The 15,951-nt window shown below is 39.4% G+C and overlaps 1 protein-coding gene across 32 annotated transcripts in view; it reads right to left on the reverse strand.

Annotated features, from left to right (window-relative positions):
- rims2a (regulating synaptic membrane exocytosis 2a) overlaps window positions 1-15,951 on the reverse strand; it is a 174,028-nt gene that overhangs the window by 59,749 nt on the left and 98,328 nt on the right. For 11 of the 32 annotated variants that reach the window (XM_028471154.1, XM_028471150.1, XM_028471132.1 and 8 more), the window contains 9 exons: window positions 15,175-15,386; window positions 13,281-13,400; window positions 10,634-10,733; window positions 10,411-10,534; window positions 8,422-8,468; window positions 8,131-8,243; window positions 3,882-4,012; window positions 2,961-3,132; window positions 2,185-2,338 (listed from right to left, as the gene is read on the reverse strand). In XM_028471154.1, the coding sequence (XP_028326955.1) occupies window positions 2,185-2,338; window positions 2,961-3,132; window positions 3,882-4,012; window positions 8,131-8,243; window positions 8,422-8,468; window positions 10,411-10,534; window positions 10,634-10,733; window positions 13,281-13,400; window positions 15,175-15,386 (1,173 nt within the window). Of the gene's footprint in view, window positions 1-1,766; window positions 1,794-2,184; window positions 2,339-2,960; window positions 3,133-3,881; window positions 4,013-7,209; window positions 7,258-8,130; window positions 8,244-8,421; window positions 8,469-10,410; window positions 10,535-10,633; window positions 10,734-13,280; window positions 13,401-15,174; window positions 15,387-15,605; window positions 15,674-15,951 lie in introns of all 32 variants that reach the window. The other 21 variants (XM_028471130.1, XM_028471149.1, XM_028471129.1 and 18 more) reach the window with 3 other exon arrangements.

Below are 15,951 nucleotides of genomic sequence, written 5' to 3' on the forward strand. Positions count from 1 at the left end.
GACAGGAGAATGAGGGCGGAGTCCGAGTCAGATTGGCTTCTGCATCAGTTGTTTACTCAGATTTCTCTGCATTACTCAGACTATAACACAGTACAATACTGCTTAATGTTAAAGTTCAGAGTGAAAAAAGCTTCCTGCCTTTTACTGTACAAGATGTTTCTTCATCTAAACCCAGGCATATTCAGTCATTCAGTGTACAGTACACATTAAAGCAGAAATGGAAGTACTGGCATGAGCCTTGCAGCTCTTTCTTCATCCTCCCTCCAGTAGGGTTACAGCCCCCCCCCCCTCGCCCCACCACTGCCTTCTCTGTTTAGTCAACCTAAATGAACTGGACACGTGTGCTTGTTCAGAAATGACAAGTGCTGCACTCTGGCACTGCCGCTCCCATCCTCTCATCTCAGTTGGCCGGAAATGTTTTACAGCTGTCAGCTTTTTCACCTCACACTAACACAAACACCCAGAGAATCATCCTGGGTGGGGGAGCAGGGCTTTTGAATGAAGCAGCACAAGGGAAGGGTGCAGTGTAACACAAATTACAGCACAGTCAAAGGAGCACGAACAGCAAAAACTATTCAGACAGCAAATCCAGGTCAAAGAAGAGTCCTAAAATGGATTTTGGATAGGTTTAGAACAGACATGGGCAACTGGCAGCCTGGGGGCAACATGCGACCCTCGGTTTAATTTGGTGCGGCCCCTGAAGTAAATGCACAAAATGACACCAAAAACACACAAAACAGCAACAGTACACACAATTAACCCCCTTAAAAAAACAATACAAAATTACAAATAAATTGCACAAAAGGAATACAAAATTACAAATAAATTGCACAAAAGGAATACAAAATTACAAATAAATTGCACAAAAGGAATACAAAATTACAAATAAATTGCACAAAAGGAATACAAAATTACAAAAAGATTGCACAATAGGACAACAAAAATACACAGACTCTAAAAACAGGACAACTATAAATGTACACAAAAACAAGACAAGAAATAAACAGAATGAGAACAAAAATACACAAAATGATCTTAAAATACACACAAAACAGACACAAAAAATACACAAAACAACAAAAACATACAAAACAAAATCAAAGAAGACTAAATCCTTAATTTTTTTTCTGTATTAATCTTCAAATTGGTGATTATTGTAAATGCTAAGATTATATTCTGATAATGTGGCCTATGGATCAAACTTTTCGTGGCCCCCGCTGCGATAATAGTTGCCCATCCCTGGTATAGAACATATATATCATGCATCAACTATATATAAAAAGAGCATTGTCATTACTGTTTTCGTAATATCGCAATAAAGTACGGAAACAACACCACAAGCAAGTATTAAGTGCAAATGTCAATAGGAAAATATTCCAAAAAGGCTAAAATTGGTTTCGAATAAAGACAAATTCAGGGTTTTTAAAACATGACTTCTAAAAATAAACCCAATGCAATTCTGCATGTCATGGCTGTAGGTTGCAGGGCGGGAATGTGAGATAGCTCACAGAATTAAACACAGTAAGGGACAGAGCAGTGTGTCCCTAATCTCTGCCCCACCTCCCGTGGTGTGGTACAAATGCCTGCTACCCAGAATGCAAATTTAGTCCATCTCCTTGCATTAAAACCCATGTAGGGCAGCAGAACCATGCACTCAGGAGGGGGTGGGGAGTCAGTCAGGGCACAGGGAAGCATCTTTAAGGAGGGAAGGAGAACACTCAGATGGTCCACAGAGCAGCATTGGCTGCAAATGCATGAGCTTTTACCTGAGTTGTATGAATACGAGCCTTTGTCTGTAAAAGCAAAAGTGGTACGTTTCATGTGAACAAAAAGAAAAACATTGACGCTGACCACAGTATCAATGAATGGTTTCACTAATCAAAGACAAGTAGAAGAACAACAGGAAAATTCACCTGGAAAGTGAAGGTGAATATTGTGTTTTATTGTTGGAAATCTTAATCGTATCAATCATAGACAAGTGTAAGCTGGATTTGTAAATCTTTAAGAGACAAACTTGTATGAATAAGATCAATAAAAAGCTCCAGCAATGGTTTTAGAACTTTGGAAAGCTTTGGAAAGCTAGAGTTACTAATGTGTTTGTATGACAAGGCCAGTGGCCTTACGTGCTAAAAATCAATAGGTCAGTATATTTGCTAACATGTCAAAGATGGGCTTGTGACTCACTCTGTAATCGCCGTGTTGGACTCTCTCCATGAAGCTGCCTTCGCTGTGTGTTGGGAGAGGCACGTGGGAGGGGCACGGAGGAGACGTCGTGTGTTTGTAGCTTGTACCAGTGAGGCTCATCGTCCAGCAGAGCCGTCTCCAGTTCTATTAGGATCTGGCAATGAGAAAATAAGCCACAGTAAAAAGAAAATACTCAAGAAATTTGGGAATATTAAAATAAGAACATTTTAATGGGAATCATATTGGAATTAACCAAAACTAGGGAATAACTTTTAAAGACCATATGCTAATATAAATGTTAAATATATTTTCCCCAACATGTTCAACATCCCTGTTTAGCGCCAACCTTAAATATTAAAAATGTTATTATCATTAATTCCCATGAAAAGTTTCCAAAATGTTGCACCTCTAGTTGAAATAATATGTTTGTTATTTGTATTATTTAGAATGGATGCTCATATTTATGTTTAGATATGATACGGTTATTAAAAACTCTTTATTTCCAGTTAATTCCAATAAATAATTCCTATTCAAAGTTTATACTTTTGAATAATCCCAATATTCCCTAATTTTAGTTCCTGTGGAAATTTACCAGAAATCTACCCCTTTGCAAGCCTGGCACTAACTAGTTTCTCTTTAATAAGGGATGCAGTGAAAGCTACAAAGATCACTGGTCACTGTTGTGTCAGCAGGACTTATAATTAACTGGGGTAATGAAAAGGGAGTAAAAGATGTTGACCTGACATGCAGATTTCCATTCGATCCTGACCACTTACCTCTCCTAGGAATTCACTCTCCTCCTCCCTCACCCTGGCTTGGTCCCACAAAGTAATTTCCAGCATGCGCTCCCGAAACTCTCGTCGGTGCACCGGTGAATACATGAAGGTCTGGTTCCACTTGGGCTCTAAGGATTTCTTTACTGTTTTTGTTCTCCTTTTACTTTTGTCGCTGGAGGAACAACCATTCAAACTGTTTTTATTTACAATCATGATAGAGAAACGCCACGAATACACCAGAAGGACAGCACAAAACAGCACAGTGAGTGCACGGCCCTATATCGGCACCCTGAGTGGGAAAACAAGATGACCTTCTGCACTAACTGATTTATCCTTTATTTAATGGTGAAATCAGCTTAAAAATAAACATATTGTGAAAAAATTAACCACTACTTAGTCAGAAAACGTTTTTTACAGTCAAAAACAACTGATTATTAGATTTAAAGTGTGATACACAATATCAGGTAACACTTTACTTGAACTTTTATACACAAGGTAGACATTATAGTATCATTAGCATGAATAAGGTGTCATGAAGGCTATCATTAAGTATCGTTTTCTAAATTATGACACTTATGGAGATATGTAAATCTTTTGGGTTAGGCGGAGGGATCTAGTGGGGTTTGGTTGGGTTAGGGGCTAGGGTAACAAACAACATTTAATGACAGCCTTTATGAGAACTTATTCATGCTAATGACAAGTGTCATGTCATAATAATGACAACGTAATAACAGCCTGATGTAAAAAAAACTTCAAGTAAAATGTTACCAAATACAGTATAATAACTTAAACAGACTAACATCAGTGCTGTAAATATCTCTCTGGTGGTCTCTCTCAAGCTGAATGGAAAGTGCTGATGTGACATTAAACGAGTGATGTAAAAATGGCACAGGCATCATTCATACATGTTTGTACGCTTACCTTCTGTCTGGGAGAAAGTATATTTTAACGTAAGGGTTCCTGGGTCGACCGTCTTCCCTGGGTTGCAGGTCTTTGGCGCCCAGGATGGTGACAATCAGCTGGTGGCCAACTTTGTCATACCATAGTTTAACCTGCAGGAGCACAATTGGAAAGAAGCTGAGCCAAAGCTCTGGATCATCACAAGTGAAAGCATAAAGAGGGGATAATGCAGGAGAAGACAGCTAAATAAGTCCAAAACTTTTATTTTTGCACTTTACTTTTTTAATTTTGTGTGGTCTTCTCCTGTATTTACCCTTGGACACACAGAAGCATGAGGGCTGTTAACTGTTAACATTAGATCAGGTCACATGCTTGGCAAATTCATTGTCAGTGATACAGTCAGTATAACCTGAATGTTATTACAGTGTGAAAATGCCAAAAGTGCCAATGCCCTTGTTTGATCGAGATTACAAGTGATTACATGAAATGTGTGTTTTTTAACTAAACGTAATTTCCTGGATTTATTTCAGCAGGTGTGTGATGCTATAGCCAACATGCATTAAAGTCATGAATGTGCTTCAGTGGAAACATATCTTACTGTATGTCAATATAATGCTGTTACTGTTTGTTACCTCTGACAAATTCAAGAGAGACTGGAGTAAGTACATAAGTTAAATTGGGAAGTATGGACCCCAGCCGGAAACACTTAGAAGTAGAAGATTTTAAAGCTTTAAAAGAAAAAAAAAAGCAATGTATTGAACTAAAGTGACCTTCTAAGTTTTTGTCCATACTTCATTTAAAATATGATCATGGAGAAAAAACTGCACTGTTCAAACTACAAGCTACACATGCAGCAAAGCAAGAAGAAAAGCATTCAAACAGTGGGTAAATGTTATTAAAGAAAGCACAGGCCAAACAAGTTGTTCCACAAAAAAGTCTGGGGAAAAAAGGAGCCCAAAGAAACACCAAAACTATCCTCATTTAAATATGTGTGTTAGGTTAGAAACGAAGGAGAATTGATTATAATTGTTATGTAATATCTTTATTACCACATTTTGTCCCACCTTCACTGTGTATTCAAATCAATACAATACTGACCAAAACAAAAAATAAACATTTAAAAGGGCTTCAAAAGCATTAAAGCAATTCCACTGGATGGATGGCAGTGGATGTTGTGACATGAGCAGTATTTTTTTTTTTTGTTTGTTTGTTCAATCAGTTCTAATCAGATTTGCAATTATCTGATTACCATGTATTTGCGACTAGTGTAAAGCAATTTCACATTACCCAGGTAATAATAAGGTGCCATATCAATGAAAGTTTATTCAGGGCTCATTGAACATAAAAGTAAATTGGATTCCTCAGACTTGTTAGCATTAGTAAAGTTCAAGCTAGCTGTGTACATTTATTTATCATCCAGAAAAACAAATCTTCATAAATATCGATGACTATCTATAACCAGCAAATGTTTTGTGTAGGTATGATTTGTTACAAAGAAGTGCCTATTTAAGGTTTTTTGTGATTACCAAACAATAGCATCGCTAGCATGACCTAACACGCAACAGTGCTGGTGGGTGAAAGTCTCCCTGCTACAGGTGGATAGGTTAAAATTCCTTAACCAGGGGTGTTCTCTAAAACTCCACCTCAGATGCGTATTGTATCCAACACACCTGAACATACTGATTGTGTCATCATGCAGCTGTGTAGAAGGCCGAAAAACAAGCTAAGTTTTACAATCAGGGGCGAAGGAAAACGGAGGGAGCTAAAGGATGTTGTGAAAAGTTGGGCACATGGGACCTAAAATAATATAGATCCTTCAAAATGATAATGGAACACTTAAAATGGTAGCTTTGAAAAAAATAAATAAATAGCAGTATAAACCCTTATTGTAAATCTTACAGTCAGACATACAGTTGCATTTACACCCACATATATACACGCACGCATTCACGCACGCTATGGGGGGTGGATCCATTCTAAATTCATGCGCACCAGTAAAAGAATGCGTACCCATGTGCCTGCATCTCTGATCTATCTTTTCCATTGACTTAGAATGGGTACACGTCCACAATGCACAAGTCACGTCCACATTTGTGCTTGCAGACCTGTTAACACGTTAACGTATGTAAGTGTGTGTGTGTGTGTGTGTGTGTGTGTGTGTGTGTGTTGAGTGTATAACGGACCACCATTTAGTCACGACACCCGTCCATAGAATGGTAGTGACTGTAGTGCTACGCTCTGAGTCAGATCGTTGCTGTGATTGGTCAGGATACAACACTCACACACACTTACAGACGTGCCTAACAAGTTTTTTTTAGTGTTTACATGTCACGTAGACGATGCTACATAGTGAGGGGCACCTGATCGCTATAGCTTCAATCACGCCACCCCTGCCACTACACCTAACTACTTAAATTAGGTAAGTTTAGTGAAAGTTAGGCAGGCAGGTACGCGAGAGATGGACTGGTGCGTATTAATTTAGAATGAATTCACCCCCCATACGCACCAACGCCACACACACGCACGCACGCACACAGATACAACTTTTTTTTAACTAGGCAGTTTATCTTGAACTAACAAAACAAATATTTTTAGCATAATACATTTATAGAACGGAAGAAATAGGCCTGACGGATCTAAAAAGTTTTAGATATAGTTTATGATCAGACACGTCTTCAAAGGAAAAGAGGCACCCGCCATCTGTGTAGGTGGTGGCCTAAAAAATAGGGAGTGGCTATGCTATGTACCTTCCCTAAGGCTGTTTCCCTTTTGAGTTGCCCTTAGTAATAAATCAACTTCCATGCAAAAGGTTATACAGGACGGTTAGCATACATTAGATTCAAATCAGGATTCCAAGATCTTAAAGGGAACAGCTGCTCAGTTGTCATACTTGGTCTGGGTGCATTATTGTTGTTTATTGAAGCTGGTGCAAAGCAAACCCAGCCTTACACAAAAGTCAGTTTAAGGCACACAGAAGGTGGTGTCATTTATGAAGACACTCCCCAGGGTTGCCCTTGAAACAATTATAAAATATTCCCACACGTTACAGTTTCACTTCACAGCACATATAAAAACGAGCAACGAGTGTCTCTTATTATGTGCTCAGATTAGTTCAGCATGCACTTTCTGGAAATAATGATGTGAATGGGTTAAAATGAGTAGTAGAAAATTGAACCATAAAGTGATATCAAGAAATCAAAAAGAAGAAAATGGCAAAATGCACTGCACTGAGAGGCCACCTTTTCCCCCGGAATGCATTTTCCAAAGTATGGAAACAGAAAAAAGGCCAGTCCACAGTTAATGAGCAAGAACCAAACAGAGTTTGTGCCCTTCAGAAAGGGCCCATTACCTGGACCCTAGGGGCAAAAGGCGTTGTTCTTCTACTAAGGCTTTGGCTCTGGATAAGCAAAATCAAACAGCAAAACAAGAAAAAAGAAAGAAAATGCAATAAAATCAAAAACCTCACGACACAAATACAACAAACAATAGAAGTTTGGAATTTATGTGGGAGACTGAGGTCAGCATTGTTTTCTGCCCATGCATGCTGTCTCATGAATTGACTCTTAAATCCAAAATATCCAAAATCCCCTTCTTCTAATCTTATATCACTTTGACACTGAAGCAAGTTCTTGACCACACGATACAACATGAACTAAAAATATCACACAAACCTCTCCACTGTTTAAAATTACTCACCACACAGTGAAGACTACTGTATGTTAGCTTTATACAGGGAACACTCTCCCAGTTTAAATCCCTTACATGGGTAGCAGAACAGATAGAAGAACTATTTTCTATTGACTAACAAGCACAAGTTACATAAAAGACTCACATTCACCCTACCATTACTATTTCTCATGATTATGCAGGAATGCAGGATTAGAGATATACAAATGTCCAGTGAGTGTCAATAAACAATCTGATATACAGTATATTAGACTTAATTGTAGATTCTTCCTTTAAAGCAGGCCTTTAACCCTGTATCCCTGGAGGGTTTTTAAACATGATAATGGAACACATCTACAGTCCTGTGCTAAGTTAGTGAAGGCTGGACTGAAAGGCCAATGAACTCACTGCAGAGACTGGAAGGCCAATAATCTCCAAATCTGAGATTTACACTGTTCTTTTGATCTAGAGAAAAACTCAAGATATTGCACCACATGCACAAGCTCGATTTGTGGACATAATTTCTGAATTGATCCAAGTTCCTCCATCCTTTCCCACTATAGGCTTGTATTTGTTCTGAACATGTCCAGTTGAATTGACTTACTGAGAGCTGTCCTGACAGGAACTGGGAGGCGTCCCTCAGCATGCTGGGACTCATTGGGGACGTGACAGAGATGGATGGGCGATCCATTTTCTGAGACTCAAAAGAACTTGAACCTAATGGGGTGAAAAGAGCAAAGGCAGATCTTGGTTTACCTACATATTCAGAATGACACCAAGAGATAAAAAGGCGAAAGAGAAGCGAGATTTCAAACTTGATACAACAAACGTCAAGAAGTCAGGAATATTAGCGGTTTATTGAAATTGAATAGAAACAGATTTGATTAAGACTCACTGGATTCTAGTTGTGCGTGTGTGCTGTCTGGTATCCTTGGAATATCTCTGAAAAAAAATAAAGAGGGGTAAAGGATAAGACAAAGAGCCGAGAATGGAGTGGATCAATTTGAACTAATGCTGAATGCACAGCATTTAAATGACTGTAAGCACCACATTAGTCTTCATTCACCAAACAGCCCCCAATCACATCCCTAAACAGGTCAAACATAAGCACTGACAAAGCAAAGGCGCTGCTGTCTTTCCTCAACAAATTCCCCCACACAAACGCTGCAGCGTTTGGTTCCCTACAAGGCCAGGGGCCGGGGGACAGAAGCAGAGGAGACCAGGGAGGGACTCATTTTTAATAAATAATTCCTTCACAGGCTTCTACGGCTCATTCTCTACGAGACCACTCCTGACACAACAACCAAATATTAAAACAAATTTATAATTTTTCTTGTGCTTATCGGTACTTGGATGTGTCTACATATACCCGTTTATTTGTTTATTTGATCATTGGATCCCCATTAGCTTCCACCGTGGTTGCTAATCTTCTTGGGGTCCACAAAAAAAAAAAAAATCAAGATTCTAGTACATATATTCTAGTAGAAACATTACATAAAGATGTACATCAACACACACAGATCACCCAAAATCTGGGTATCTATGAATGTTTTGAATAAAGTAAATATTGACTTTAGGCAAAATAGTTTTTTGCCTTCTTTAAGCAGCATTGTGATTCTGTAAGCTGCACCAACTATTGCACTTTAAAGAGTAACTAAACCCCAAAACCACTGTTATCTGCTGAAAGCAAATGTATTAGGTGTTGTTGATTAATCCTCGTCCAACTCTTGACTTTTTGGTTAAGTAAGTCAAATGTCGTTGTAAACATGTAAGGGTAACTGCCCTCTGTGGGTTGAAACCTGGCTATTAGTAATGATTTTGGCTGAGAATGGTGGTTTTTAATGTTTTATTTCTTATAAACTGCCACTGTTGGCCACACAACTCCTATAAAAAGTAGCACAGGTGGACAATCTCTAGGGAGGGAGTAGGATGGACTGAGAGAATTATAAATAGAGTTATAGTGAGTATTGAAAAGGTGGTTAACATAGCATAGAATTGTTCTTTGGAGATTTTATAGGGACATCCCGTGTGACGTCACACCATTTGGAGCAGCCATTTTGAAGGTCTACAGGTTGTCGCTATCATGCCGGAGCGATGTTGTGCTGTTGGATGCTATCAGATTCGTGATCCTACTAAAGGAATATCTTTATACCGCAAGTGGCTGGAGGCAATAAAGAGTCAAAACGCTGATGGCGGTGTTTGGCTTCCAACTCAACACACACAGCTTTGCAGTCTTCATTTTGGATCAGGTAAGTGGTCACCTCAAAGGCTAATGAATGATTTCTCTGTGAGTTCGGGATTTAATGTTATAAATTCATTACCATAGAAATCTGCAATGTTTGTGTGCAGTATCAAACATTCAACATAACGTTAGCTTGTCGTTAGCCGGACACATCAGGCTCCCAATATTCCAAATTTTTTTTTGTATTTTTTATTTTTTTTTGATTTAATCATAAAATCAATTGTTAATCAAATGTTTAACTGTCACCCTTTATGATAAAAAGATTGTGCATTTTGCCTACCAACATTAGCTAGAAACAGAATAAAGAGTAGAGAAGAAAGCCGTGGAACAGCTCAGGTATCTACAAAGTCACTACTGGTAAGTCAGTGTATGTTTTGGTCCCTATAGCACTGACTGGGCATGTCTTAACTGCTCTACGAGCCCTGCCCATAATCAAGGATTTTTTTTTTTAATTTCCAGCATAGATGCACAATCAACCAAAACCTCAGGATTTAATTACTCCTTAACTTCATCAAGTCCTGCCTTGTCATTTGATGCATTGAAATTACATATAAATAGCACTATATTTTTGCATTATCTTTATGTTGTCTCGGTTCCCCTGTAATATAAAGATGTCAGTAGGCGCTGGTTGCGCTTCCTCACCCTATAGGCCGTGACACCACCAGCTCCACCTGTGGCTCAGGCTTAGATTCTAGTATGATATTGTAAACTTCTTTAAATGTAGCTCCTTGTAAAATCTTTCCATTCCACTCCAATACCTGGTCACCTGCAAACACACCACACAGTTAGCCCCATATCCTGCTCTCGACCACAGTCTTAAGTGAACACAGTTGACTCAGATGTGTGTGTATGTGTATTTACTTACCTGGTCTCAGGTGTCCCACAGTGTCCGCTAGACTTCCTTTTCTCACTTTAGTTATAAAAGCACAAAGTCTACCAGATTCTGTCATCTTTCCTCCCACCACCTGTAAAAGCAAAAGTGGGAGTCAATGAGAACTGGAATACAACCTCTGAGATACTAATATTATCTCTAGCGAGCATGATGTCATGGATTCAGTTTTTGCTTTCAGCTACAATCAAAACAATGAAAGCACTATGAGGACCGAGTCAGAGAAAAGTGCATGTCTTTCTTTGAGGTAAAAAAAATGCTCTGTTTTTATTCCCCAGACTCACACACACACACACACACATACCCGTTTTTATCACACCGTGAGGACCAATGACAGAATGGTGTCTTATGGGATCCACCCTTTCTGAAGGTCATACAGATCTGATTTTAACTTCTAAAATCATGAAAAATTTAAGGGAACACACACTTGAAACATCTAACACTCACTGAAAAAGTTCGGTCCCCACGGGGAAAATCGGTCCTCACGGCGTGAGTGATATTTCAGGAGGTGGACCCCACCAGGGTAGAAAAACCAACACACACACACACACACACACACACACACACACACACACACACACACACACACTCTGGAGGTGCTCTGTGGCTCCGTAACAGTGCAGGGCCGTAAGCTAGAGCTGTACAGTACAGTTCTGAGCTCCTGTACTCTGCTCCTCTCAGCTTACACTGGCATCATACAAATAAAAATCCCTCCTAATGGGAGCTGAATGCCAACATATAAAGGAGCTTAGGGAAGTCTGCTAAATGAAATGGCTTTATGTAACAGACAGCAGGAGCAAAGTAAAGAAAGAGAGAGAGAGAGAGAGAGAGAGAGAGAGAGAGAGAGAGAGAGAGAGAGAGAGAGGAATAGGAGGGCGAGGCTGGAAGTCTGACTGATGGACTGACTGGCTGTACTGCCGAGCTGGTTGGCTGCTGCTGAGCGGACAGAAATTCACTGGAAGCACTGAGCAGACACAAATATGCCATTTCAGGAGGCTCATTCAATCAGTAATGATTTTTCCCTATCTCGCCACTCTCGCTTTTCTCTCCTCATGGCCCAACACGCTCTTTAAGACTGTGGCTGCGCTGCTATTTTCTAACAGTGTGCTCCACCTAATGATTTATGGAGCAGCGTAAAAGGAAGTAAAACATCCACAAGATCCCTTTCTTTGGTAATGCAGTGACAGCGGTGAAAGAACAAACTGGCCTATTTAGAAAAAAAAAAGCATATTATAAGGTAAGCAATACTGTACTGCACTGTTGAAAAATAAAAAGACAGGTACAAGTACAGTAGATAGCATTACTTCCTGCGATGTGTGAAACTTCCTTCGAGATAAAGAAATGTTTAGTTTTTTTAATTTACAGAGACAGTGTACATTAATGAACATCTATTTTAGCAACAATAGATGTAAATATGCCAGTTATAGCAAAAACACTAATTTTCATCTGTAGTCCCTAGAAGGGCTGAATTATTAATTGCATTTGCAATATTATCGCAATATCATAAAATGCTATTTTGTAATCGCAAAGGCTGCAATTTTTTTATTTATTCTTTTTAAATTTTTTCATTTAAATTTTTTTTCTTCTTGTCCTGTCTTGTTAAGTTCAGAGAGTGTTTAAGAAGTGCTGTCCACATGCTTCATGAAACGTGAAGTTACATATGTTGAAGAGATAAAGCCACAGATTTGTTTGCTTGTTGTAATCTGTGCTTTAAAATTTATATTTTCTATTTGTTTACAGTTGAAATAAATCAGAAATTGTTTAATATGAAATAGATTGATTTATTGCTTGTGTTCATTGAAAAATAAATGACAAGAGGCCCTTGAAAAAATTATCACGTAATAAATCGCAATATTGAGGAAAAAAAACGCAATTAGATTATTTTCCAAAATCGTTCAGCCCTAGTGCCCAGTCCCTAGGCAGGTAAGAAACGAACTAAGTAAAATAACCTAAAAATAACTCAATAAATCACAATGAAGACACAATAATGAACACAAAAGTTAAAAGTCAATGCAACAATAGATAGAGAAGTATTATAAAATAGAACACAAAGAATTCAAGGCCAGTCAGACAATAGCTCACAATAAAACACATTTCAATACAGTACGCGAGTTTGAAGTCAGTAAAATACAAATATATGTTATTGTTATTGACTTTTTTTTAGCTTTTTAAAATAAGAGTGCTGGATACAGGCCATACCAAGAAATTTGAAATTGTAATTCAAAAATAGCACAGTGACTAACCAAATTATTTCCAAAGAACTACCATCATTATTGACACACCAGGACCATAACCAAATCTACAGCATGGCCTGTTACGGTAAAGGCAATATGAAATGTGTGTAAAACTGAATATTTATACTGTCAGTGGATGTCAGCATATAATATAAATAGTTCAAGATATTATTAGGCGCATAAAAATCCCTGATTAATATTCATAATGGTTAAATCTGGTCTCTAATGTGAAGCAAATTAAAATATACTGAAATAGAATACTGAATCTTGTGAAGTCGGGAGAGTGCCGTGTTACATAACTACACAAAGCTGTGGAATGTATTAATTGTAGGTTTGCAAACATAATCCTCCATGTTGCAGGTGTGTAAACATAAATATTGGACACTCACCTTCAGACCAAGCAGAGCTCCTGAGTCTCGAGGCACACTTCCATCTTTCATTCGCTTGTTGAGCAAAATGCGCCCTATTAGGCGATCCCCATCTTTGGACGGCTGCCACGTCACTGGGTGCTAGAAGGTCAGAGCGACAACACACCTTATGTTTGACAACTCATCCACTTAAGTTTGAGCACTTCACATCTGAAGCAGACAACTGTCTACAGTGAAAAGTGAGAGGGGGGAGGGGGGAGATATGAGGGTAGTGCCCAAATAATTTGCTAGAGAGACAAAGTTCACACAAACTCTCTTGTTTTTAAACCATGGGCTGCACAAGTCACACAATTTCCCCTCATAACGCTAAAAGTAGTTTTAGTAGAATATACTACATCAGGGGTGTCAAACTCTTTTTAGTTCAAGGGCCAAATACAAACTAGTTTGATCTCAAGTGGGCCACAGATTTTAGACAGGAAAACAAGATATTTCAACATTAGTGTCCCCAAGTTGGCACTAAATAATACATTAAGTATGTAAGGCGCCCACAATATCCAGGCAATAAGTGACAAATATCAGTCTTTCCAGGATTTCCTCTTTTGAATTTTATAGATTTTGTGACCAATTTTTTATTTAATTTGTGGGTAATTATGTGAAATAATTGGAGTCCTTTGAACAGCTTGAGTCATGCATGGGAAAATTACCATCTTCTAAAAATTGTGGAGTTTCATGAATTTGGGTATTCAGAAGGGCTGGGAGACCTACAACTGAATTATTTGGTCATTTACACGATAATTCATGTTTTTTTTTTTGTCTTTTTCTACTTTCACCTGCGGCCCAAGTGAACAGTCTAAAGTGCCAGATTTGGCCCCTGGGCCTTGAGTTTGACACGTGCACTACATGGTATTCCAGCGACAGTCAGAGATTGTGTGAACCTGCTGGTGTGAGAGTACAGTGAGCTTCATGCAGCCTTTCATGCAGAGTAACAACAAGCAGCTCCAACACTCCTCAAACCAGCCCCTCAGACACAGGCAGGAAGACCAGAATGCACTGGTGCTTCACGGCACACCACAAACACAAACATCTACAACTGAGTGGAGAAGTGAGGAGAGAGCAGACAGAGACAAAAAGAGGGGAGGTAACAGGTGAGCAATCACACAAGTAATACATGAGCATGGGTGTGTCGGCTCATAGATCAAAAAGGATGAAGTCATTGACAGCACAGAGTATAGGCCCTGAGACAACGAGAGTGTGAAATCACTGATGAGGCAGTGGAAGGGAATAAAGAAAAACAAATGTTTCCAGATTTGGTGCAAAACACATAATTGTTCCTATTTTGTGTGGCTTTTTGGGGGGGTATTGTTGCAGAAGGGAGTGGGTCAGGTTCTCTGTGGGTAGGGCAGCAGAGTGAGGGGGCGGGCCTACAGTAGAGGTGGTCCTACAGCATTACACAGGACCGCTGCAGAGCGAGAACACAACATACGAAGGAGAACGAGCATGCAACTAGGAGAGACCCACATTCCTGTGTACGATAGCAAACATGAAGGGTTGTGTCAATGCTCTTTTGTTTACAACTACAATAAAATATGTGGGGTTTTTGTTTGGGAGGGGGAGTTGGGGTGGGGGGGGGACGACGACAAAACAGTAAAAGTAATAGTAGCAAGCAAAGAGATGTCCCCCAAAGGACTTCTTTTTCTGGCAACACTGAGCAAGGTGGAGCCAAAAGTGACCAAACAAAAGGCACGAAATTACAAAAGAAATAAAATTTGAAAGAAATAAAAAAAAAATTTAAAAATCCAAGAACAAAACAGACTTCTCACCTATCAACACTTAGTGACAGAGAGCAAACAAAGACTGGATGGGTAGGTCATAGATAATAATAGTAACAAAATGCAGGCTAAGGTTGTCTCAGTACCTTCTCACTATGGCTATGCTCCTCGTTTAGGGTTGTGCTACTGCACGTATCAACTCCAGAGTCTTTAACCTGCGGTTCACACCATGCCAAGTCCTCTTCAAATGAGTGTCCCCCAAAGCGCACCATTTTCTTTTGCCTCTCAGATAAGGTGTGTGTCGGCTCGGACATAAATGCCTGCTCATTAGTTTTTCTTTTTCCCCTTTGACTGTCCCCTACAGGTGTGGGATAAAAACAGAAAGAAAAAACAGAAAAAACAACATGCAAAGGTGTAAATAAAACAAAGGAAAACATGAAATGACAACAGACTCTGGGAGAACAGGGATGGGGAGGACAAGAGAGAACAAGAGAGAGAAAGAGAGAGGAGGAGGACAGGGGAGAAAGAAAGGGGGAAAAGGCCGAGAGGGGTCAAGGCAGGGCTCCACATGTCTCACCAAAGACATTGGGGAGGCCTCGCTGCTATGCCATGATGCATGGTCCCACCAATGGCCATCCAAATCTCCTGTAAGGTGAGGGGGGAGGGCGCACATACATGAGAGAGGACAGCAAGAGGGAGACGTGAGGACACCACAACCCTAACATACAGACAGATGCATACTCACAAGCGCTAGACACACACACACACACACACACACACACACACACTCACACATACTGCCCCAAAAGTTAGATTTAGCTTTGAGATTCCTGTGGTGAAAACATACAGCTGCTTGGCTGCTTTGAAGCTCAGCGCTGGGTTTGGAGCCTGATCACACAGTTATGCAAACAGAGATTTAACAT

Source organism: Gouania willdenowi, chromosome 16 (genome assembly GCF_900634775.1).
Source record: "Gouania willdenowi chromosome 16, fGouWil2.1, whole genome shotgun sequence".
NCBI lineage: Eukaryota > Metazoa > Chordata > Actinopteri > Blenniiformes > Gobiesocidae > Gouania > Gouania willdenowi.